A 17,188-nucleotide genomic window follows, 5' to 3' on the forward strand; every position below is an offset into this window, starting at 1 on the left:
CAAGATCATCCTCCGTGCCCCACAGCAAATCCCCATCCTCCTCCAGGTCGTCACCGCCAGCGGCCGACACATCCACCACACACTGTGGGGCGGACGTCCCAGCCGCGCCAGCTGGTCCCGCCTCCGTCACGATCCCACCCCCAGGATCGATGGCGGAGGAGTCCTCTCTGGGTTCTATTGTAAAATTGGAGCCTGTGGGCGCCAGCAGCCCAGGACCCCCCTCCACCTCCGTCCCCAGGCCAATGAGTGGTCCAGGGGAGACATAAGATCCCGACTCCGGAAATCCAGCCGGAGCAGAGACCGGAGGCGGAGAGAGGAGGCCATCTCCCGCTCTGCCAGCACCCACAGGTCCAGCAGATGGGGCAGCATTCTCAGTTCTCACCGGGTCAGGTGTCTCCTGGTTGGTGGTGGACTCCGGCTGGGAGGGCTGACCCTCCGGGGCGTCGCCCTCCCCTTCATTCAGGGCACCCGACCCAGTAGCAGTGGCGGAATGGGCGGCGTCCCCAGGCTCCCCCACCACAAGCAGGGCCCCACTTACTCCTTCAAGAGGGGCCTCATGTACCGGGGCCTTCCCCTCCCCTCCATCCTGAGGAATAGGGAGCTCCTGCCCGGACTTTGCAGCCTTGGTGGTGGCGGTAGGGGGAACCTGAGGATTCGAAACAGGAGACAGCTCCCCCCCAACAGATGGGCCCAGCACCTCAGGGCCCTGTGTTATTTCTGTGGAGGGGTGCCTTCTCCTCTTTTTCCCACGAGGGCGCGGAGGCTCAGAGACCTCCATGTCATCAGAGGCCTCCGCACTCTTTTTTTCCTTTTTAGTCACCCTGGGCCTGAGCCCAGCCCTGGGACAGGTGGATTCCACGGGAATGGGCTTTGGGCTGAGCTCAGGCTCGGGTTGAGTCAAAGTGTCCAGGGGACGCGCCTCATGATGTTTCTTTTTTCCCCGCGTCTTCCTTCTGCTCAGACGGAGGCTCCCCTCCCCGCCGGAGGCTGTGAAAACCACAGCCTCCGGAACCAACTGAGCGGCGTCTATTGGATGTGTGGGGGGAGTGGGAGGAGGTACTGTGGAACCACTCTGGGCCGCCGAGGTGGAGCTGGCGGCCGGGAGGTTGGGGCAGTTCTTACGAACATGCCCCACCCCCTTGCAGACGTGGCACCGCGCCCCATCCGAGGTCCAGAAGACGCGGTAGGCCGTCCCCTGGAACTCCACATAAAATTGGCCCTCCGTGTCCTCCTCCCGCGCCAGCTGCATAAATAACTGGCGGCGGAAGGAGTAGACATGTTGGAGGCTGTGCTCCCGAAGACCAAGCCGGACTGGGGTGATCCACGACCTCACCTCCCCCAGATGGTGCAGGTGGGGGAGGAGGAGATCACTGGGAATGAAGGGTGGGACGTTGGACAACATTATCCGATGCGCAGTGGCCCCCAGAGGGTCCACTGACAGGAAGGTCCCCCCCACAGCGAGCCCCTTACTCAGGGCCAGGGACACCGCCCGCTCGGTCCTCAAAAAGAACACAGCCTTCCCATACATCTTCGAGGCTGCAACAATGGCCGAGGGGCCGACAACCTCGGCCATTGCCTTTACGCAGGCCTCAATAGACATGTTGGGGTGGGGATAGCTCTTCACCCCATGGCTGGATGTTATTAATTTAAAGGGTGACGGGGCCACGTGGGCAGCCACAGAAGCTGCAGCTGCATAGGTAGTAGAGGGCCCCGCAACCGGTGATGAAGGGCTTGCCATGGGTCTAAGAGCTAAACCCACCCCAAATTGTGGGCTTGCACACCAAATATCAGAGATTCACAGAAAAAAAATTGAATATGTATTAAAGACAAGCAAACAAACAACAGGTTAGTGGAGAGGCTGAGGTAATAGAGGAGAGGCAAAGGCAGGCTGTAAAGGATGACTTGCTTTCTGGAGGTGGTGCTCACAGTACACTTAAAACAGTCTTTGCACTTGGTCTTTCGGTCTTCTGGTTGGGGGAGTCGTCTTCACCTGGGTCAGCTGAAGCTGCCCAGGCACTATCTATCCCCTTCCGTCTGTTTAGCTGGGCAGCTTCAGCTGACCCAGGCTTGGCAATTGGGGTGGGGAGGGAGCTTCCCTGTGTGCTTTTGCAGCAGCAAAGATTCCTGTTGAATTGGCAGCCCCACCCCTTGTTGTTCCAGCCACTTGTTCCTCCCCCAACAGTCCAAAGTAAATAAAAGCAAAATACTGCGGATGCTGGAAATCTGAAACAAAAACAAGAAATGCTGGATTCACTCAGCAGGTCTGGCAGCATCTATGGAAAGAGAAGCAGAGTTAACGTTTCGGGTCAGTGACCCTTCTTCGGAACTGACAAATATTAGAAAAGTCACAGATTATAAACAAGTGAGGTGGGGGTTGGGCAAGAGATAACAAAGGAGAAGGTGCAGATTGGACCAGGCCACATAGCTGACCAAAAGGTCACGGAGCAAAGGCAAACAATATCTTAATGGTGTGTTGAAAGACAAAGCATTAGTACAGATTAGGTGTGAATATACTGAATATTTCCCCCCACTGAGGATTTTCCCCCCACTGTGGTTGACAGGGCCCTCAACCGTGTCCGAACCATTCCCCGCACCTCGACCCTCACCCCTTCCCCTCCCTCCCAGAACCGTGACAGGATTCCCCTTGTCCTCACTTTTCATCCCACCAGCCTCCATATCCAAAGGATCATCCTCCGCCATTTTCGCCACCTTCAGCGTGATGCCACTACCAGTCGCATCTTCCCCTCCCTTCCCCTGTCAGCATTCCGAAGGGATCGTTCCCTCCGCGACACCCTGGTCCACTCCTCCATTACCCCCACCACCTCGTCCCCGTCCCAGGGCACCTTCCCTTGCAATCGCAGGAGGTGTAATACCTGCCCATTTACCTCCTCTCTCCTCACTATCCCAGGCCCCAAACACTCCTTTCAGGTGAAGCAGCGATTTACTTGTACTTCTTTCAATGTAGTATACTGTATTCGCTGCTCACAGTGTGGTCTCCTCTACATTGGGGAGACCAAGCGCAGACTGGGTGACCGCTTTGCGGAACATCTCCGCTCAGTCCGCAAGCAGGACCCTGAGCTTCCGGTTGCTTGCCATTTCAACACTCCCCCCTGCTCTCATGCTCACATCTCTGTCCTGGGATTGCTGCAGTGTTCCAGTGAACATCAACGCAAGCTCGAGGAACAGCATCTCATCTACCGATTAGGCACACGACAGCCTGCCAGACTGAACATTGAGTTCAATAATTTCAGAGCATGACAGCCCCCCACTTTACTTTCATTTTTAGTTATTTTTTCTTCCTTTTTTTTTTTGCATTCCTTTTTACATTTTTTACAATCTTTTTTTGCATTTATTTCATTTCATCTTAGTTTGTTCAGTTTGCTTACCCACTGTTTTTTTCAGGTTGTTTTTCTTCAGGTTTGCACTTGCTGATGTTCAATATTCAGTATATTCACACCTAATCTGTACTGATGCTTTGTCTTTCAACACACCATTAACGGTCTTCAGGAAGAACACAGCCTTCCCATACATCTTTGAGGCTGCAACAATGGCCGAGGGGCCGACAACCACGGCCATTGCCTTAACACAAGCCTCAATAGTCATATTAGGATGGGTGTAACTCTTCACCCCATGCTTTGATGTTAAGATTTTAAATGGTGACGGGGCCACAGGAGCAGCTGACGCAGCTGCTGCAGCATAGGAGGGCCCCGCCACCGGAGAGGACTGAGAAGTCATGGGGTGGAAGAGTTACAAGCACTTTGCTGAGAGAAAAAAAAAGAAAAGAGCAAATACAATAAATCAAAAATGTAACACTTAAAGGATGTAGCACAGGGGAAGAGGCTGAGGGAGAGGAAGGCCAGGAGGAATCAGTCTTTGTTAGTATTGCACAAGTCTTGTAGCTGGTCTTCCAGTTGGGAGGGTGGGGTGATGTCTTCACCTGGGTCAGCTGTAAGCTGCCCAGGCACACGCCTCCTTTGATGTTCAGATAATAAGTCTCTTCACCTGGGCAGCTCCAGCTGTCCCAGGCTTAGTAGTTGGGGTGGGGAGGGAGCTCCCTATCCAAAGATGTTAAACACAGGAGCTCCCTATTGAACAATACAGCCCCACCCAAGGTCTTCAGGTCTCTTCTTTCCCCACCCCCAACAATCAATGAAAAAGACTTTCAGTACCAAGCAAACTCACAAAAAGAGCTTCCAGTTCTCTGCCTTCCTTCCTTTGTTGAAATTTGGAAAAAACTTTTGTTTCAGTTTGAGTCTCTCCCTCTTGCAGCAGTCACACAGCCTGCAGCCTCCAACCTCTGCACACAGCCACAGTCAGCTGCACCTCGTTGATGCACTCAGGCTCCCAAATCAGAGAGCAGCCAATCCCAGTGTTGTACCTGTCCTGGGAGTGTTTGATGGGGACAGTGTAGAGGGAGCTTTACTCTGTATCTAACCCCCGTACTGTACCTGTCCCTGGGAGTGTTTGATGGGGACAGTGTAGAGGGAGCTTTACTCTGTATCTAACCCCCGTACTGTACCTGTCCTGGGGAGTGTTTGATGGGGACAGTGTAGAGGGAGCTTTACTCTGTATCTAACCCCCGTACTGTACCTGTCCTGGGAGTGTTTGATGGGGACAGTGTAGAGGGAGCTTTACTCTGTATCTAACCCCCGTACTGTACCTGTCCTGGGAGTGTTTGATGGGACACTGAATGCCTGAATTGAGTAATGATTCCATTCTTAGAATAAGTGTCAGGAACTAACCAGATTTGCCTGATTTCCTGGTTACAGGAAGAAGTTGGCCATCCGTCTGCAAGAAGCAGAGGAGGCAGTGGAAGCAGTAAATGCCAAGTGCTCCTCGCTGGACAAGACAAAGCATCGGCTGCAAACAGAAATTGAGGACTTGACAATTGACCTGGAGCGAGCAAATTCAGCCGCCCTTGCTTTCGACAAGAAGCAACGCAACTTTGATAAGACAATCGCTGACTGGAAACAGAAGTTCGAGGAGACTCAGGCTGAACTGGAGGCATCACAGAAGGAAGCTCGTAGTCTGAGCACTGAGCTCTTTAAACTGAAGAATGCCTATGAGGAGTCCCTGGACCACCTGGAGACGCTCAAACGAGAGAACAAGAACCTTCAAGGTATATTAAAGTTCACCTGCTGCAGTTCAGACATAGCAATCACATCACAAAAGCAAAATACTGTGGATGCTGGGACTCTGAAATAAAAACAGAAAATGCTGGAATACTCAGCAAGTCTGACAGCATCGGTGGAGAGAGAAAGAGAGTTAACGGCTGAGATTTGATGCAGAGGCAGTGGCCCCGCCCACCAACTGGAAAGTCGGGGGCAATCTCACCTCCGATGGCCCTGAAAGCCACAATGCTATTTTATGGGCGTCAGGCAATTAATTGCCCGAGGCTGTGGCTTCCGACCCTCTGAGGAAGGATGTCCCATCTCCAAGAGCTGCTGGCCAATCAGAGGGTCAGCAGCTCTTCAGTTTCAGCAGTGCCACAGGGACCACTGTTGGACTGCAGCAAACCCCCAAACCGTCCAGTGAAAGAGGCCAGAGAAGAAGATGAGTGGGGCTGGCTCCAGCAAGAGGGGAGTGGTGGTTGGCATTCGACAGACGGGGTGGTGAGTCATCAAGCTGGGCAGCTCATGCTGCTGGAGGGGGGGTCTTAGTGAGTCACAGTGAGCCAGATCGGCATGGAATCCACCCCCCCCCCCTCACCCCCCTGAGCCTGCCAGGAGACCAGCAGGTTTTACTGGACGGAATCCTCTGGCAGTGGTGGAAAGAGGCCCTTAAATGACCATTAAGGGCCTCAATTGGCCTTTCAGCCAGGTCACCCACCAACTCCTCCACCGCTGGTAAAAAAACCAGTGGAGGCAGATAGGTGACAGGCAAAGTACCCGCGCCATCCCACACAATTTCACACCCCACCCCACCTCCCAGTCCACCCCTGGTGTTGGAGAGGCATAAAATTCTGAACAATATTTCAGGTCCATGACCTTTCATCAGAACTGGGAAAAATTGAAAATGTCATAGGTTTTAAGCAAGTGAAATGAAGGACGGTGGAAAAAGAACAAAAGGGAAGGTCTGTGATAGGGCAGCATTTCCGCCACCTCCAGCGTGATGCCACTACCAAGCACATTTTCCCCTCCCCTCTCCTTTCAGCATTCCAAAGGGACCATTCCCCGTGCGACAGGTTAGGTTGGAAAATCTGGGTTTGTTCTCTTTTGAACAAAGGAGATTGAAAGGAGATTTACTAGAAGTGTACAAGATAAGTTAGACAAGGAAAAACTGTTCCCATTAACTAATGGTACAAGGACAAGGGGACACAGATTGAAAGTTTTGGACAAATGATGCAGGGGGAATATGAGGAAGCACTTTTTTACACAGTGGGTGGTAATGACCTGGAACTCGCTGCCCACAAGGATGGTGGAAGTGGAGACAATCACTGACTTCAAGAGAAAGTTGGATGGTCACCTGAGAGAAATAGACTTGCAGGGCTACGGGGATCGAGCCAGGGAGTGGGTCTGAATGCACAGCTCCATGGAGAACCAGCATGGACTCAATGGGCTGAATGGCCTCCTCTGTGCCATAAATGACTCTATGACAGTCTGGTCTACTCCTCAATCATCCTCAACAACCCCTCCCCATGGCACTTTCCCATGCAAGTTCAGGAGATGCAACACCTGCCCTTTTACCTCCTCTTCCCTCACCATCCAAGGCTCCAAACACTCCTTCCAGATGAAGCAGCAATTTACTTGTACTTCTTTCAATTTAGTATACTGTATTTGCTGCTCTCTATGCAGTTTGCTGTACCATGGAAAGACTAAATGCAGACTGGGTGACCACTTTGTGGAACACCTCCATTCAGTCCGCAAGCATGACCCCGAGCTTCTGGTCGTCATTTTAATTCTCCACCTTGCTCTCGTGCTGACCTGGGATTGCTGCACTGTTCCAATGAAGCACAATGTAAGCTCGAGGAACAGCACCTCATCTTTCGATTGGCCATTTTACAGACTTCCAGACTCCACACTGAGTTCAGCAATTTCAGACAGTAATCCCTACCCCCATTTTGTTTCCTTTTCTTTGCAGGTTTCAGTTTTAATCTTGTTTTTTTCTTTTTTTGCTTTTGGACAGCAGCTGGTTATTACTCTGCCATTGACACCTCCTCTGGAAACATCTGTTATCTTGTTATTTGTCCTATTATCACTCCCTTTGGCTTTGCTGCACCAACTTTTTGTCATTTAATCTCTCCAGTCTTCCATCCTATCAAAGAACTTCCCATTTTTACTTCTTCCCCCCTTCCCCCTTTCACCTGCTTAAAACCTATTACATTTCTAACTTTTGCCAGTTCTGATAAAAGGTCACAGACCTGAAACGTTAACTCTGTTTCTCTGTCCACAGATGCTGCCAGACCTGCTGAGTATTTCCAGCATTCTGGATTATGGGCTCAGGTTTCTGGAGTGGGGTTTGAACCCAGAACCTTCTGACTGAGCAAAGGAGCCATTCCTTAACAAATTATGGGAGCTTAAATTGCTTTTTCCTGGAACTACAGATTCTGTTTCTTCTGATGACAGATGAGATCTCAGACCTGACGGACCAGATCAGTGAAGGCAGCAAGACCATCCACGAGCTGGAGAAAGTGAAGAAGAGCTTAGAACAGGAGAAGAGTGATGTGCAGGGAGCGCTGGCTGAGGCAGAGGTGAGTCAGGGCGAGAGCTGGCCTGTACAAGGGAAAGGAGAAAAATAGTTCGAATACCCTCACCCCAAATCACATAAAGACATTGGGATCAATATGAAGTAAGTGAATGCACTGCTCAATTGTGAACAAACAGAGCCAATGTTATCATTTATAGTAGTGTAAGCCACTATTTTGTGACAAAAGGCTGATTTGCGACAAATACTTGTTGATCCTGTGGTTTCTGGGAATGAGGATGATACTTGGACTAACTATTGGTCCATGCTTCAGACACTTGGACGGCTCATTAGGATGAGTCTTATATTCTTGTAAAATCATGAGACATGGTTAGTGAACAAAGAACAGTACAGCACAGAAACAGGCCACTCGGCCCTCCAAGCCTGCGCCGATCTTGATGCCTGTCTAAACTAAAACCTTCTGCACTTCCGGGGACCGTATCCCTCTAATCCCATCCTATTCATGTGTCTGTCAAGATGCCTCTTAAACGTCGCTATCGTACCTGCTTCCACTACCTCCCCCGGCAGCAAGTTCCAGGCACTCACCACCCTCTGTGTAAAGAACTTGCCTCGCACATCCCCTCTAAACTTTGCCCCTCTCACCTTAAACCTATGTCCCCTAGTAACTGACTCTTCCACCCTGGGAAAAAGCTTCTGACTATCCACTCTGTCCATGCCACTCATAACTTTGTAAACCTCTATCATGTCGCCCCTCCACCTCTGTCGTTCCAGTGAAAACAATCCGAGTTTATCCAACCTCGCCCCATAGCTAATACCCTCCAGACCAGGCAACATCCTGGTAAACCTCTTCTGTACCCTCTCCAAAGTCTCTACATCCTTCTGGTAGTGTGGCGACCAGAATTGCACGCAATATTCTAAGTGTGGCCTAACTAAAGTTCTGTACAGCTGCAGCATGACTTGCCAATTTTTATACTCTATGCCCCGACCGATGAAGGCAAGCATGCCGTATGCCTTCTTGACTACCTTATCCACCTGCGTTGCCACTTTCAGTGACCTGTGGACCTGTACGCCCAGATCTCTCTGCCTGTCAATACTCCTAAGGGTTCTGCCATTTACTGTATACTTCCCACCTGCATTAGACCTTCCAAAATGTATTACCTCACATTTGTCCAGATTAAACTCCATCTGCCATTTCTCCGCCCAAGTCTCCATCCGATCTATATCCTGCTGTATCCTCTGACAATCCTCATCATTATCTGCAACTCCACCAACCTTTGTGTCTTGCGCAAACTTACTAATCAGACCAGCTACATTTTCCTCCAAATCATTTATATATATATACTACAAAGAGCAAAGGTCCCAGCACTGATCCCTGCGGAACACCACTAGTCACAGCCCTCCATTCAGAAAAGCACCCTTCCACTGCTACCCTCTGTCTTCTATGACTGAGCCAGTTCTGTATCCATCTTGCCAGCTCACCTCTGATCCCGTGTGACTTCACCTTTTGTACCAGTCTGCCATGAGGGACCTTGTCAAAGGCTTTACTGAAGTCCATATAGATAACATCCACTGCCCTTCCTTCATCAATCATCTTTGTCACTTCCTCAAAAAACTCAATCAAATTAGTGAGACATGACCTCCCCTTCACAAAACCATGCTGCCTCTCGCTAATAAGTTCGTCTGTTTCCAAATGGGAGTAAATCCTGTCCCGAAGAATCCTCTCTAATAATTTCCCTACCATTGACGTAAGGCTCACCGGCCTATAATTTCCTGGATTATCCTTGCTACCCTCCTTAAACAAAGGAACAACATTGGCTATTCTCCAGTCCTCTGGGACCTCATCTGTAGCCAATGAGGATGCAAAGATTTCTGTCATGGCCCCAGCAATTTCTACCCTTGCCTCCCTCAGTATTCTGGGGTAGAGCCCATCAGGCCCTGGGGACTTATCTACCTTAATGCTTTGCAAGACACTCAACAACTCCTCCTTTTTGTTAATGAGATGACTGAGACTATCTACACTCCCTTCCCTAGGCTCATCATCCACCAAGTCCTTCTCTTTGGTGAATACTGATGCAAAGTACTCATTTAGTACCTCGCCCATTTCCCCTGGCTCCACACTTAGATTCCCTTCTCTGTCCTTGAGTGGGAAAACCCTTTCCCTCGTTCCCTCTTGCTCTTTATATACGTATAAAAAGCCTTGGGATTTTCCTTCATCCTGTTTGCCAATGACTTTTCATGACCCCTTGCTTAAGTTCCTTCCTACTGTCTTTATATTCCTCAAGGGATTCATCTGTTCCTAGCCTTCCAGTCCTTACGAATGCTTCCTTTTTCTTTTTGGCTAGGCTCACAATATCCCACGTTATCCAAGGTTCCCGAAACTTGCCAAACTTATCCTTCTTCCTCACCGGAACATGCTGGTCCTGGATTCTAATCAACTGATGTTTGAAAGACTCCCACGTCAGATGTTGATTTACCCTCAAACAGCCGTCCCCAATCTAAATTCTTCAGTTCCTGCCTAATATTGTTATAATTAGCCTTCCCCCAATTTAGCACCTTCACCCGAGGACTACTCTTATCCTTATCCACAAGTACCTTAAAACTTATGGAATTATGGTCACTGTTCCCGAAATGCTCCCCCACTGAAACTTCGACCAGCTGGCCGGGCTCATTCCCCAATACCAGGTCCAGTACGGCCCCATCCCTAGTTGGACTATCTACATATTGTTTCAAGAAGCCCTCCTGGATGCTCCTTACAAATTCTGCCCCATCCAAGCCCCTAGCACTAAGTGAGTCCCAGTCAATATAGGGGAAGTTAAAATCACCCACCACTACAACCCTGTTACCTTTACATCTTTCCAAAATCTGTCTACATATCTGCTCCTCTACCTCCCGCTGGCTGTTGGGAGGCCTATAGTAAACCCCCAACATCATGACTGCACCCTTCCTATTCCTGAGCTCCACCCATATTGCCTTGCTGCACGACCCCTCCGAGGTGTCCTCCCCCAGTACAGCTAGGGCTTTTGTCTTTGTGAAAAGCAGATTTAAATTTATATTAATTTGCATTTGTATTTTGAAGCTAATAAATGTGTCGCACTTGTCTCGTTCTCCATCCAGTTGGGATCGTTAAGCTACTATCTGCAGGATCTCCGATCTGACTGTACATTCTGTCCATTTCCTCCCTAACGTGTTTGCTGGTCCATCATCTTAATGAGTATCTTTAAATGGAGCTGTTCCATTTCCCATCACTTTATCTGCTCTTACTTTCTTGAGAAAAGTCTGAGGGGTGACCTGATAGAGGTCTTTAAAATCACAAAGGGGATTGCTAGGGTAGACGTAGAGAAGACTTTTCCACTTGTGGCCGACGCCAGAGCTAGGGGTCATTTATATGATAGTCAGTAGTAAATCCAACAGGGAATTCAGGAGAAACCTCTTTACCCAGAGAGTGGTGAAAATGTGGAACTCACTACCACAGCGAGTGGTTGAGGTGAATAGTATAGATACAGTTAAAAGGAAACCAGATAAACACGAGGGAGAAAGGAATAGAAGGATATGTTGATAAGGGTGAAATGAAAAAGGGTGGGAGGAGGTTCATGTGGGGCATAAAAACTAATATCAGCAGTTGGGCCTCACTGACTGCGACCTGCCCTCACCGACTGTGACTGCCCCTCACCGACTGTAACCGACCCCACCGACTGTGACCAGCCCTCACCGACTGTGACTGCCCCTCACCAACCGCGACCAGCCCTCACTGACTGTGACCTGCCCTCACCGACTGTGACCAGCCCTCACCGACTGTGACTGCCCCTCACCAACCGCGACCAGCCCTCACTGACTGTGACCTGCCCTCACCGACTGTGACTGCCCCTCACCAACCGCGACCAGCCCTCACTGACTGTGACCTGCCCTCACCGACTGTGACCAGCCCTCACCGACTGTGACCAGCCCTCACCAACCGCGACCAGCCCTCACTGACTGTGACCTGCCCTCACTGACTGTGACCTGCCCTCACCGACTGCGACCTGCCCTCACCGACTGTGACTGCCCCTCACCGACTGTAACCGACCCCACCGACTGTCAATCTACAGCTGTCTCCAGGGTGCCTCATGGGACAAAATTTCTGCTGGTGTAAAATTTTGAATTTTGTGCTTTTGAGAGTCCATTCCCTGAATTTGTTCAAGTTTGAGGAAGATCAGTTTCAAAACTTCTAAAGAACAGCAAGAACATCAACTGTTAGCAAATCACTCAGTGTGGTCAAAATTTTATTGAATTTTAATCAAGTTATTGTGCATGTGTTAAAAATTCTCTGAAAACTCCTATGTTCCCAAATATTTTAATTCAGTACATCGAATTATCCAGGGACCAAGCGAGAATTTCTGCCTCAGTACCACAGTAAAATGGGCCAATAAGCAACCAGAGCAGTCAGGGTCACTGCAAATAAGAAACCTTGATTGACAGGCTTTCATTTTCTCCCTAGGGAGCCCTTGAACACGAAGAAAGTAAAACTCTGAGGATCCAACTTGAACTCGCACAGATCAAAGCTGAAATTGAACGTAAACTGTCAGAAAAGGATGAGGAAATTGATGGTCTACGGTGAGATGAATGATTTTGTTGCTACATTATTCTTCATTACACATCTTCTGGAACGCTAAGGGTTAAAGCAAATAGATTAAGCAGTCAAAAGCTAAGAAATTTTAACCAGAAATGAGCTGCCTTACCCGTAATCTCCCTCCACAATGTCACTCAGTCACAGTTAACCTTCCCATTACAGGATTCATTCCACACACTATCCTGTCAGCTGAACTCCCCTCACTCCTCTTCTTAGTCCCAAGTCCCCGATTGGCTAGTGGCCCCTGGGATCTGAATTCTTTCCCGTAATCAACAATTTGCTTCCAAATTTTGAAAATGTTTATTGTACCAATTCAACAGTTTCCTTTGTTTTAAACAATGATGGAGGACAATCAGGCAAGTAACAGGAAGAGACTCTATGAACATCTCAATCCTCACGATGATGAAGCCCAATGGAAGAGCAGGTTAAAGTATTTGCAAACATCTTCAACCAGAAGTACCACGTGGATGACCTCATCTGGAGGTCCCATCATATAGATCCCAGTGTGCAGCCATTTCTGGTCACTCCACATGACATCAAGAAACATCTGAGTTCGCTGAATACAACAAAGGCTATAAGCCCCAACAACATCGAGGCTCTATAGCAGAATATCTATGCACCAGACTTAGTCACCCCTCAACCAAGCTGTCCCAGTGCAACAATCACTTTAACATCACACTGGACAACAGGTATGCACTATCCCCTAATGCCCTCCAGGGAAGGAAACCTGATGTCTTTACCCAGTCTGGCCTATATATGACACCAAACCCAAAGCATTGCGGTTGACTCTTAGCCGCTCACCGAAATGGTCTAGCAAGTCACTCAATTGTACCAAAACACTAGGATGAAGTATAAGAATAAAACTAGAGGACCACCTGGCCTCGACCTAAGTATCTGAGTGGGAGATGACAAAGGCACACCCAGCCCAGTTGATCCTGCAAAGTTCTCCGAACTAACATCTGGGGACTTGTACCGAAATTGGGAGAGCTGTCCCACAGACTAGTTCAGCAACAGCCCATCTTAGTCACACTCACAGAATCATACCTTACAAACAATATCCCAGATACCACCATCACCATCCCTGGTTATGTCCTGTCCCACCAGCAGGAAAGACCCATGCGAGGTGGATCCAGCATGTTTTAACCGATGAGGAGCAGCTGCAGCTACCGGACTCACTCCCCGACCGGACGGCAAACACAAACCGTTAGCCGGCTTGCACACACAGCCCGACAGCTTGGCATTCGGTGGCATTACCATCGCTGACTCCCCCACCATCAACATCCTGGGAGTTACCATTGACGAGAAACTGAACTGGAGTAGCCATATAAATACCGTGGCTACAAGAGCAGATCAGAGGCTAGGAATCCTGTGGTGAGTAACTCACCTCCTGACTTCCCAAAGCCTGTCCACCATCTACAAGGCATAAGTCAGGAGTGTGATGGAATACTCTCCACTTGCCTGGATGGGTGCAGCTCCAACAACACTCAAGAAGCTCAGCACCATCCAGGACAAAGCAGCCTGCTTGATAGGCACCCCATCCACAAACATTCACTCCCTCCACCACTGACGCACAGTGGCAGCAGTCTGTACCATCTACAAGATGCACTGCAGCAATTCGCCAAGGCTCCCTCGACAGCTCCTTCCAAACCCATGACCTCTACCACCTAGAACAAGGGCAGCAGATGCATGGGAACACCACCACCTGCAAGTTCCCCTCCAAGTCACACATCATCCTGACTTGGAACTATTTTGCCGTTCCTTCACTGTCGCTGGGTCAAAATCCTGGAACTCCCTTCCTAACAGCACTGTGGGTGTACCTACCCCACATGGACTGCAGCGGTTCAAGAAGGCAGCTCACCACCACCTTCTCAAGAGCAATTACAGATGGGCAATAAATGCTGGCCTGGCCAGCGATGCCCACATCCTGTGAATAACCTTTCCTCAGAGCTCTATTTACTCAGATGAAAGCAAAGGTTCAATCCTTCACTGAATTGGTCAGATTTCTGGATGCTCTTTCATAAGACTGAGGATTTACCGTGTAATATATTCTTGAAATTGCTAAAGTGCTGTAAGTGTTGCCATTCCTTAATACACTCCAAGACATTCCGACTGTCTAAAGACAGACTCTGATCTGTAGATTAGCCAGCGTCCAGACACACAATCTGAGATATAATCAGGTTGAAGTATTATTGGGTGCAGCAGGTGAGAAGTATTAATTGCTTTTGTTCACTCATTGTGTGCAGGATGCCCAATTGTATCTGAAATTGATGCAGTTCTTCGATCAGAAGCCAGATAAATTGGAATAATAAATCTCAATGTCATTCACGTACAAGCATCACACCTGGAAGTCCAGAAGAAAAAAATTCAATGCAATAAATCTGGCCGCTTTTAGGTCATAACAGAATAAAATGAGAATAAAGATGATGGATTGTCGTAGAAATGCAACTGGGTCAATAATAACCTTCAGGAAAGGAACCTGCAACTCCTGCATCCTTCTGGCCTCCAGTCCCATTCCGACGTTGTCTGGCCTACACATGAATTCAGGCTCACAGTACATGGTTAATTCTTACTGCCCCTTGAACTTGTCCAGTAAGCAAATCAGTTGTAAAAACAATTACTTTAAGGAAACTAGAGAAGTGTAACTTTGTGACTCAGCCCAACGACTGATAAGGTGGCGCAGTCAAGGCGCATCAGGAAAAAGATCACATTCCTCCCTTAGCCAACACCACCAGATGACCGAGTGATTCCTCTTGTTACTGAGTGTCTCTGATACACAATTAGTGCTGTGTTTGCACCACAACAAAATTACTGTACTCTTTGTTAATAAGATTGTTTTTTGTTACACGTAAAAGAGGACATAAATGTAAGTTTATTTATTTTAAATCTGCCACGTTTATTGCAGACGTAACCACCAGCGAACCATGGAATTGATGCAGGCAGCCCTGGATTCCGAGGCAAAGGCCAGAAATGAAGCTATTAGGTTGAAGAAGAAAATGGAGGGAGATCTGAATGAGATGGAACTACAGCTGAATCACGCCAACAGACAGGCAGCTGAATCCCTGAAAATGTTGCGAAGCCTCCAGGTCCAGTATAAGGTCAGTCAAGAGTGTAGGACAGGAAGCGATCAGGATACAAAGACACACCTATAAAAGCAATTGTACATGATTAAATGACAGTGAAATGGTTGTTACGAGCAGGTGAGGGAGGGGTCTCAGGCTCCCCTCTTGGCCCTTTCCTGGTTTGGCCGTAACAGGGTTTCACTTTAAAAAAAAGTGTTTTTTTTAGCTTCCCCTCAGTGAGTCCTTGCTCACAGCTCTAATTGTAATTGTAAAGGAATCAAACAGGCAGGTTTTCTCAGATTTAAACAAGGTGTAAGTTTATTAACCTTAAAACTCTAACTCAGTTAAAACTACTAAGAATACGGGCTGCAACCACATTAGCATGCATATACGATAAACATACACACGCAAATAGATATAGAGGAGGAGAAAGAATTAATGGGGGAAGGTTTGAAGTTGTAGATAGAATTCAGTTACTGGTTTTGGGTTGGATGTAAAGTCTTTGATTGAAGTTAAGTCTTGCAGTTCTCGTTGGGCCCAGTGCACACTTTCAAACTTGTTTTGATGGTACGAGAAGGCTGCAGGGGTCTTCTGTCTTGCAGCTTAAGTTACTTCCGTGGGTCCCTAGAACTTTGTGTGAGAAAGAGAGAGAGAGACCTTGCTTCTCTTTGGTCTTCAAAAGCAATCTGCCTCAACTTTACTTTGAGCACAATTCAATCAATTCCCAGGTTGGCCAGCAGGTTATTCATGTGACTAGCTCTTTGTTTGAGACAGCATCGCCTGTGAGGTTTGTTGATTCTTCAAAGCTTACCAGACACACACACTGGTTGGACGGGGGAGGGGGGGGGGGGTTGAATGCTGGCTCTTACACAGACAATGACTCTCAATGTCTTTTGATCATCACTATTGACAGAACCCATCTGGCTAATTGGATCAGGGAGCACTTCCATTGTCTCTCTGTGCAACTGTCTCTCAGAATGCAAATGTGCAGCCATGTTTTCAGCCACTGCTCTGTGGGTCTTTTGAAAGAAGTTATTTTCAATGTCCAGTAAGTGTTCAAATAGCGTTCCATATGACGAAATTAATATATTTCCATTTGGCAGGTGTGGTTTCTGTCACATGGTAAAAAAGTTTGATACAATTCTAACTTTACCCACATGTGTAGGATGATTTAGTTCCTGTTATTTAAGATGCTTGACCCAGAAAAGCTTGAATATGAGTGGCATTAAAATAGTGTGATTTGAATAGGACATCCAACTGGAACTTGATGAAACAATTCGACAGAATGATGATTACAAGGAACAAATTGCAGCTGCAGAGCGACACAGCAACCTGTTGGTGGCAGAGCTTGCGGAGCTGCGTGCAGTTCTTGAACAGTCTGAGAGAGGCAGGAAACTAGCCGAGCAGGAATTACTAGAAGCAACTGAGCGCGTGAACCTGCTGCATTCACAGGTACTGAAAGTGAGAGTGGACGCTTGTGAGATTATAAATAATGAAAGTGCATCATGTGAAGGCTGCAAGACGACAGAAACAGTAATAACCTTTTCTTTTGCATTTGTTCAGAACACTGGTCTCATTAACCAGAAAAAGAAGCTGGAGAACGACATTAATTCTCTGAGCACTGAAGTAGAGGAAGCAGTGCAGGAATGTCGGAATGCAGAGGACAAAGCTAAGAAGGCAATAACAGACGTAAGTGATGATACCTCAGAAATGCTTATGCTCTTTATTGAATGCCCAGGAGGGTGTTTGTGCCAACTCACATTGTTCAGCATTGATGCTGTCAGAGCACCTGCCCATTGCACAAGTGCTTAGAGATTGCTCACACCAAAAGATAATGAGAGTGAGCCCCACATTTGAAAATGGAACCACAGACCCCATA

The 17,188-nt window shown here is 48.2% G+C and overlaps 2 protein-coding genes across 2 annotated transcripts in view; one reads left to right on the forward strand and one right to left on the reverse strand.

Moving 5' to 3' along the window:
* Nucleotides 1–17,188, forward strand: part of LOC137378420 (myosin-7-like) — a 199,645-nt gene that overhangs the window by 170,045 nt on the left and 12,412 nt on the right. Inside the window, exons 32-37 of the mRNA XM_068048747.1 lie at nt 4,770–5,119; nt 7,566–7,690; nt 12,119–12,234; nt 15,153–15,345; nt 16,558–16,761; nt 16,873–16,998. Coding sequence (XP_067904848.1) covers nt 4,770–5,119; nt 7,566–7,690; nt 12,119–12,234; nt 15,153–15,345; nt 16,558–16,761; nt 16,873–16,998 — 1,114 coding nt within the window. The remainder of the gene's footprint in view (nt 1–4,769; nt 5,120–7,565; nt 7,691–12,118; nt 12,235–15,152; nt 15,346–16,557; nt 16,762–16,872; nt 16,999–17,188) is intronic.
* Nucleotides 12,273–17,188, reverse strand: part of LOC137378421 (short transient receptor potential channel 4-associated protein-like) — a 151,731-nt gene continuing 146,815 nt past the window's right edge. The window contains exon 20 of the transcript XR_010976598.1: nt 12,273–12,289. The gene's annotated coding sequence lies outside the window, so the exon portion shown is untranslated. The remainder of the gene's footprint in view (nt 12,290–17,188) is intronic.

This window comes from Heterodontus francisci, chromosome 16 (genome assembly GCF_036365525.1).
Source record: "Heterodontus francisci isolate sHetFra1 chromosome 16, sHetFra1.hap1, whole genome shotgun sequence".
In the NCBI taxonomy this organism is placed as follows: domain Eukaryota; kingdom Metazoa; phylum Chordata; class Chondrichthyes; order Heterodontiformes; family Heterodontidae; genus Heterodontus; species Heterodontus francisci.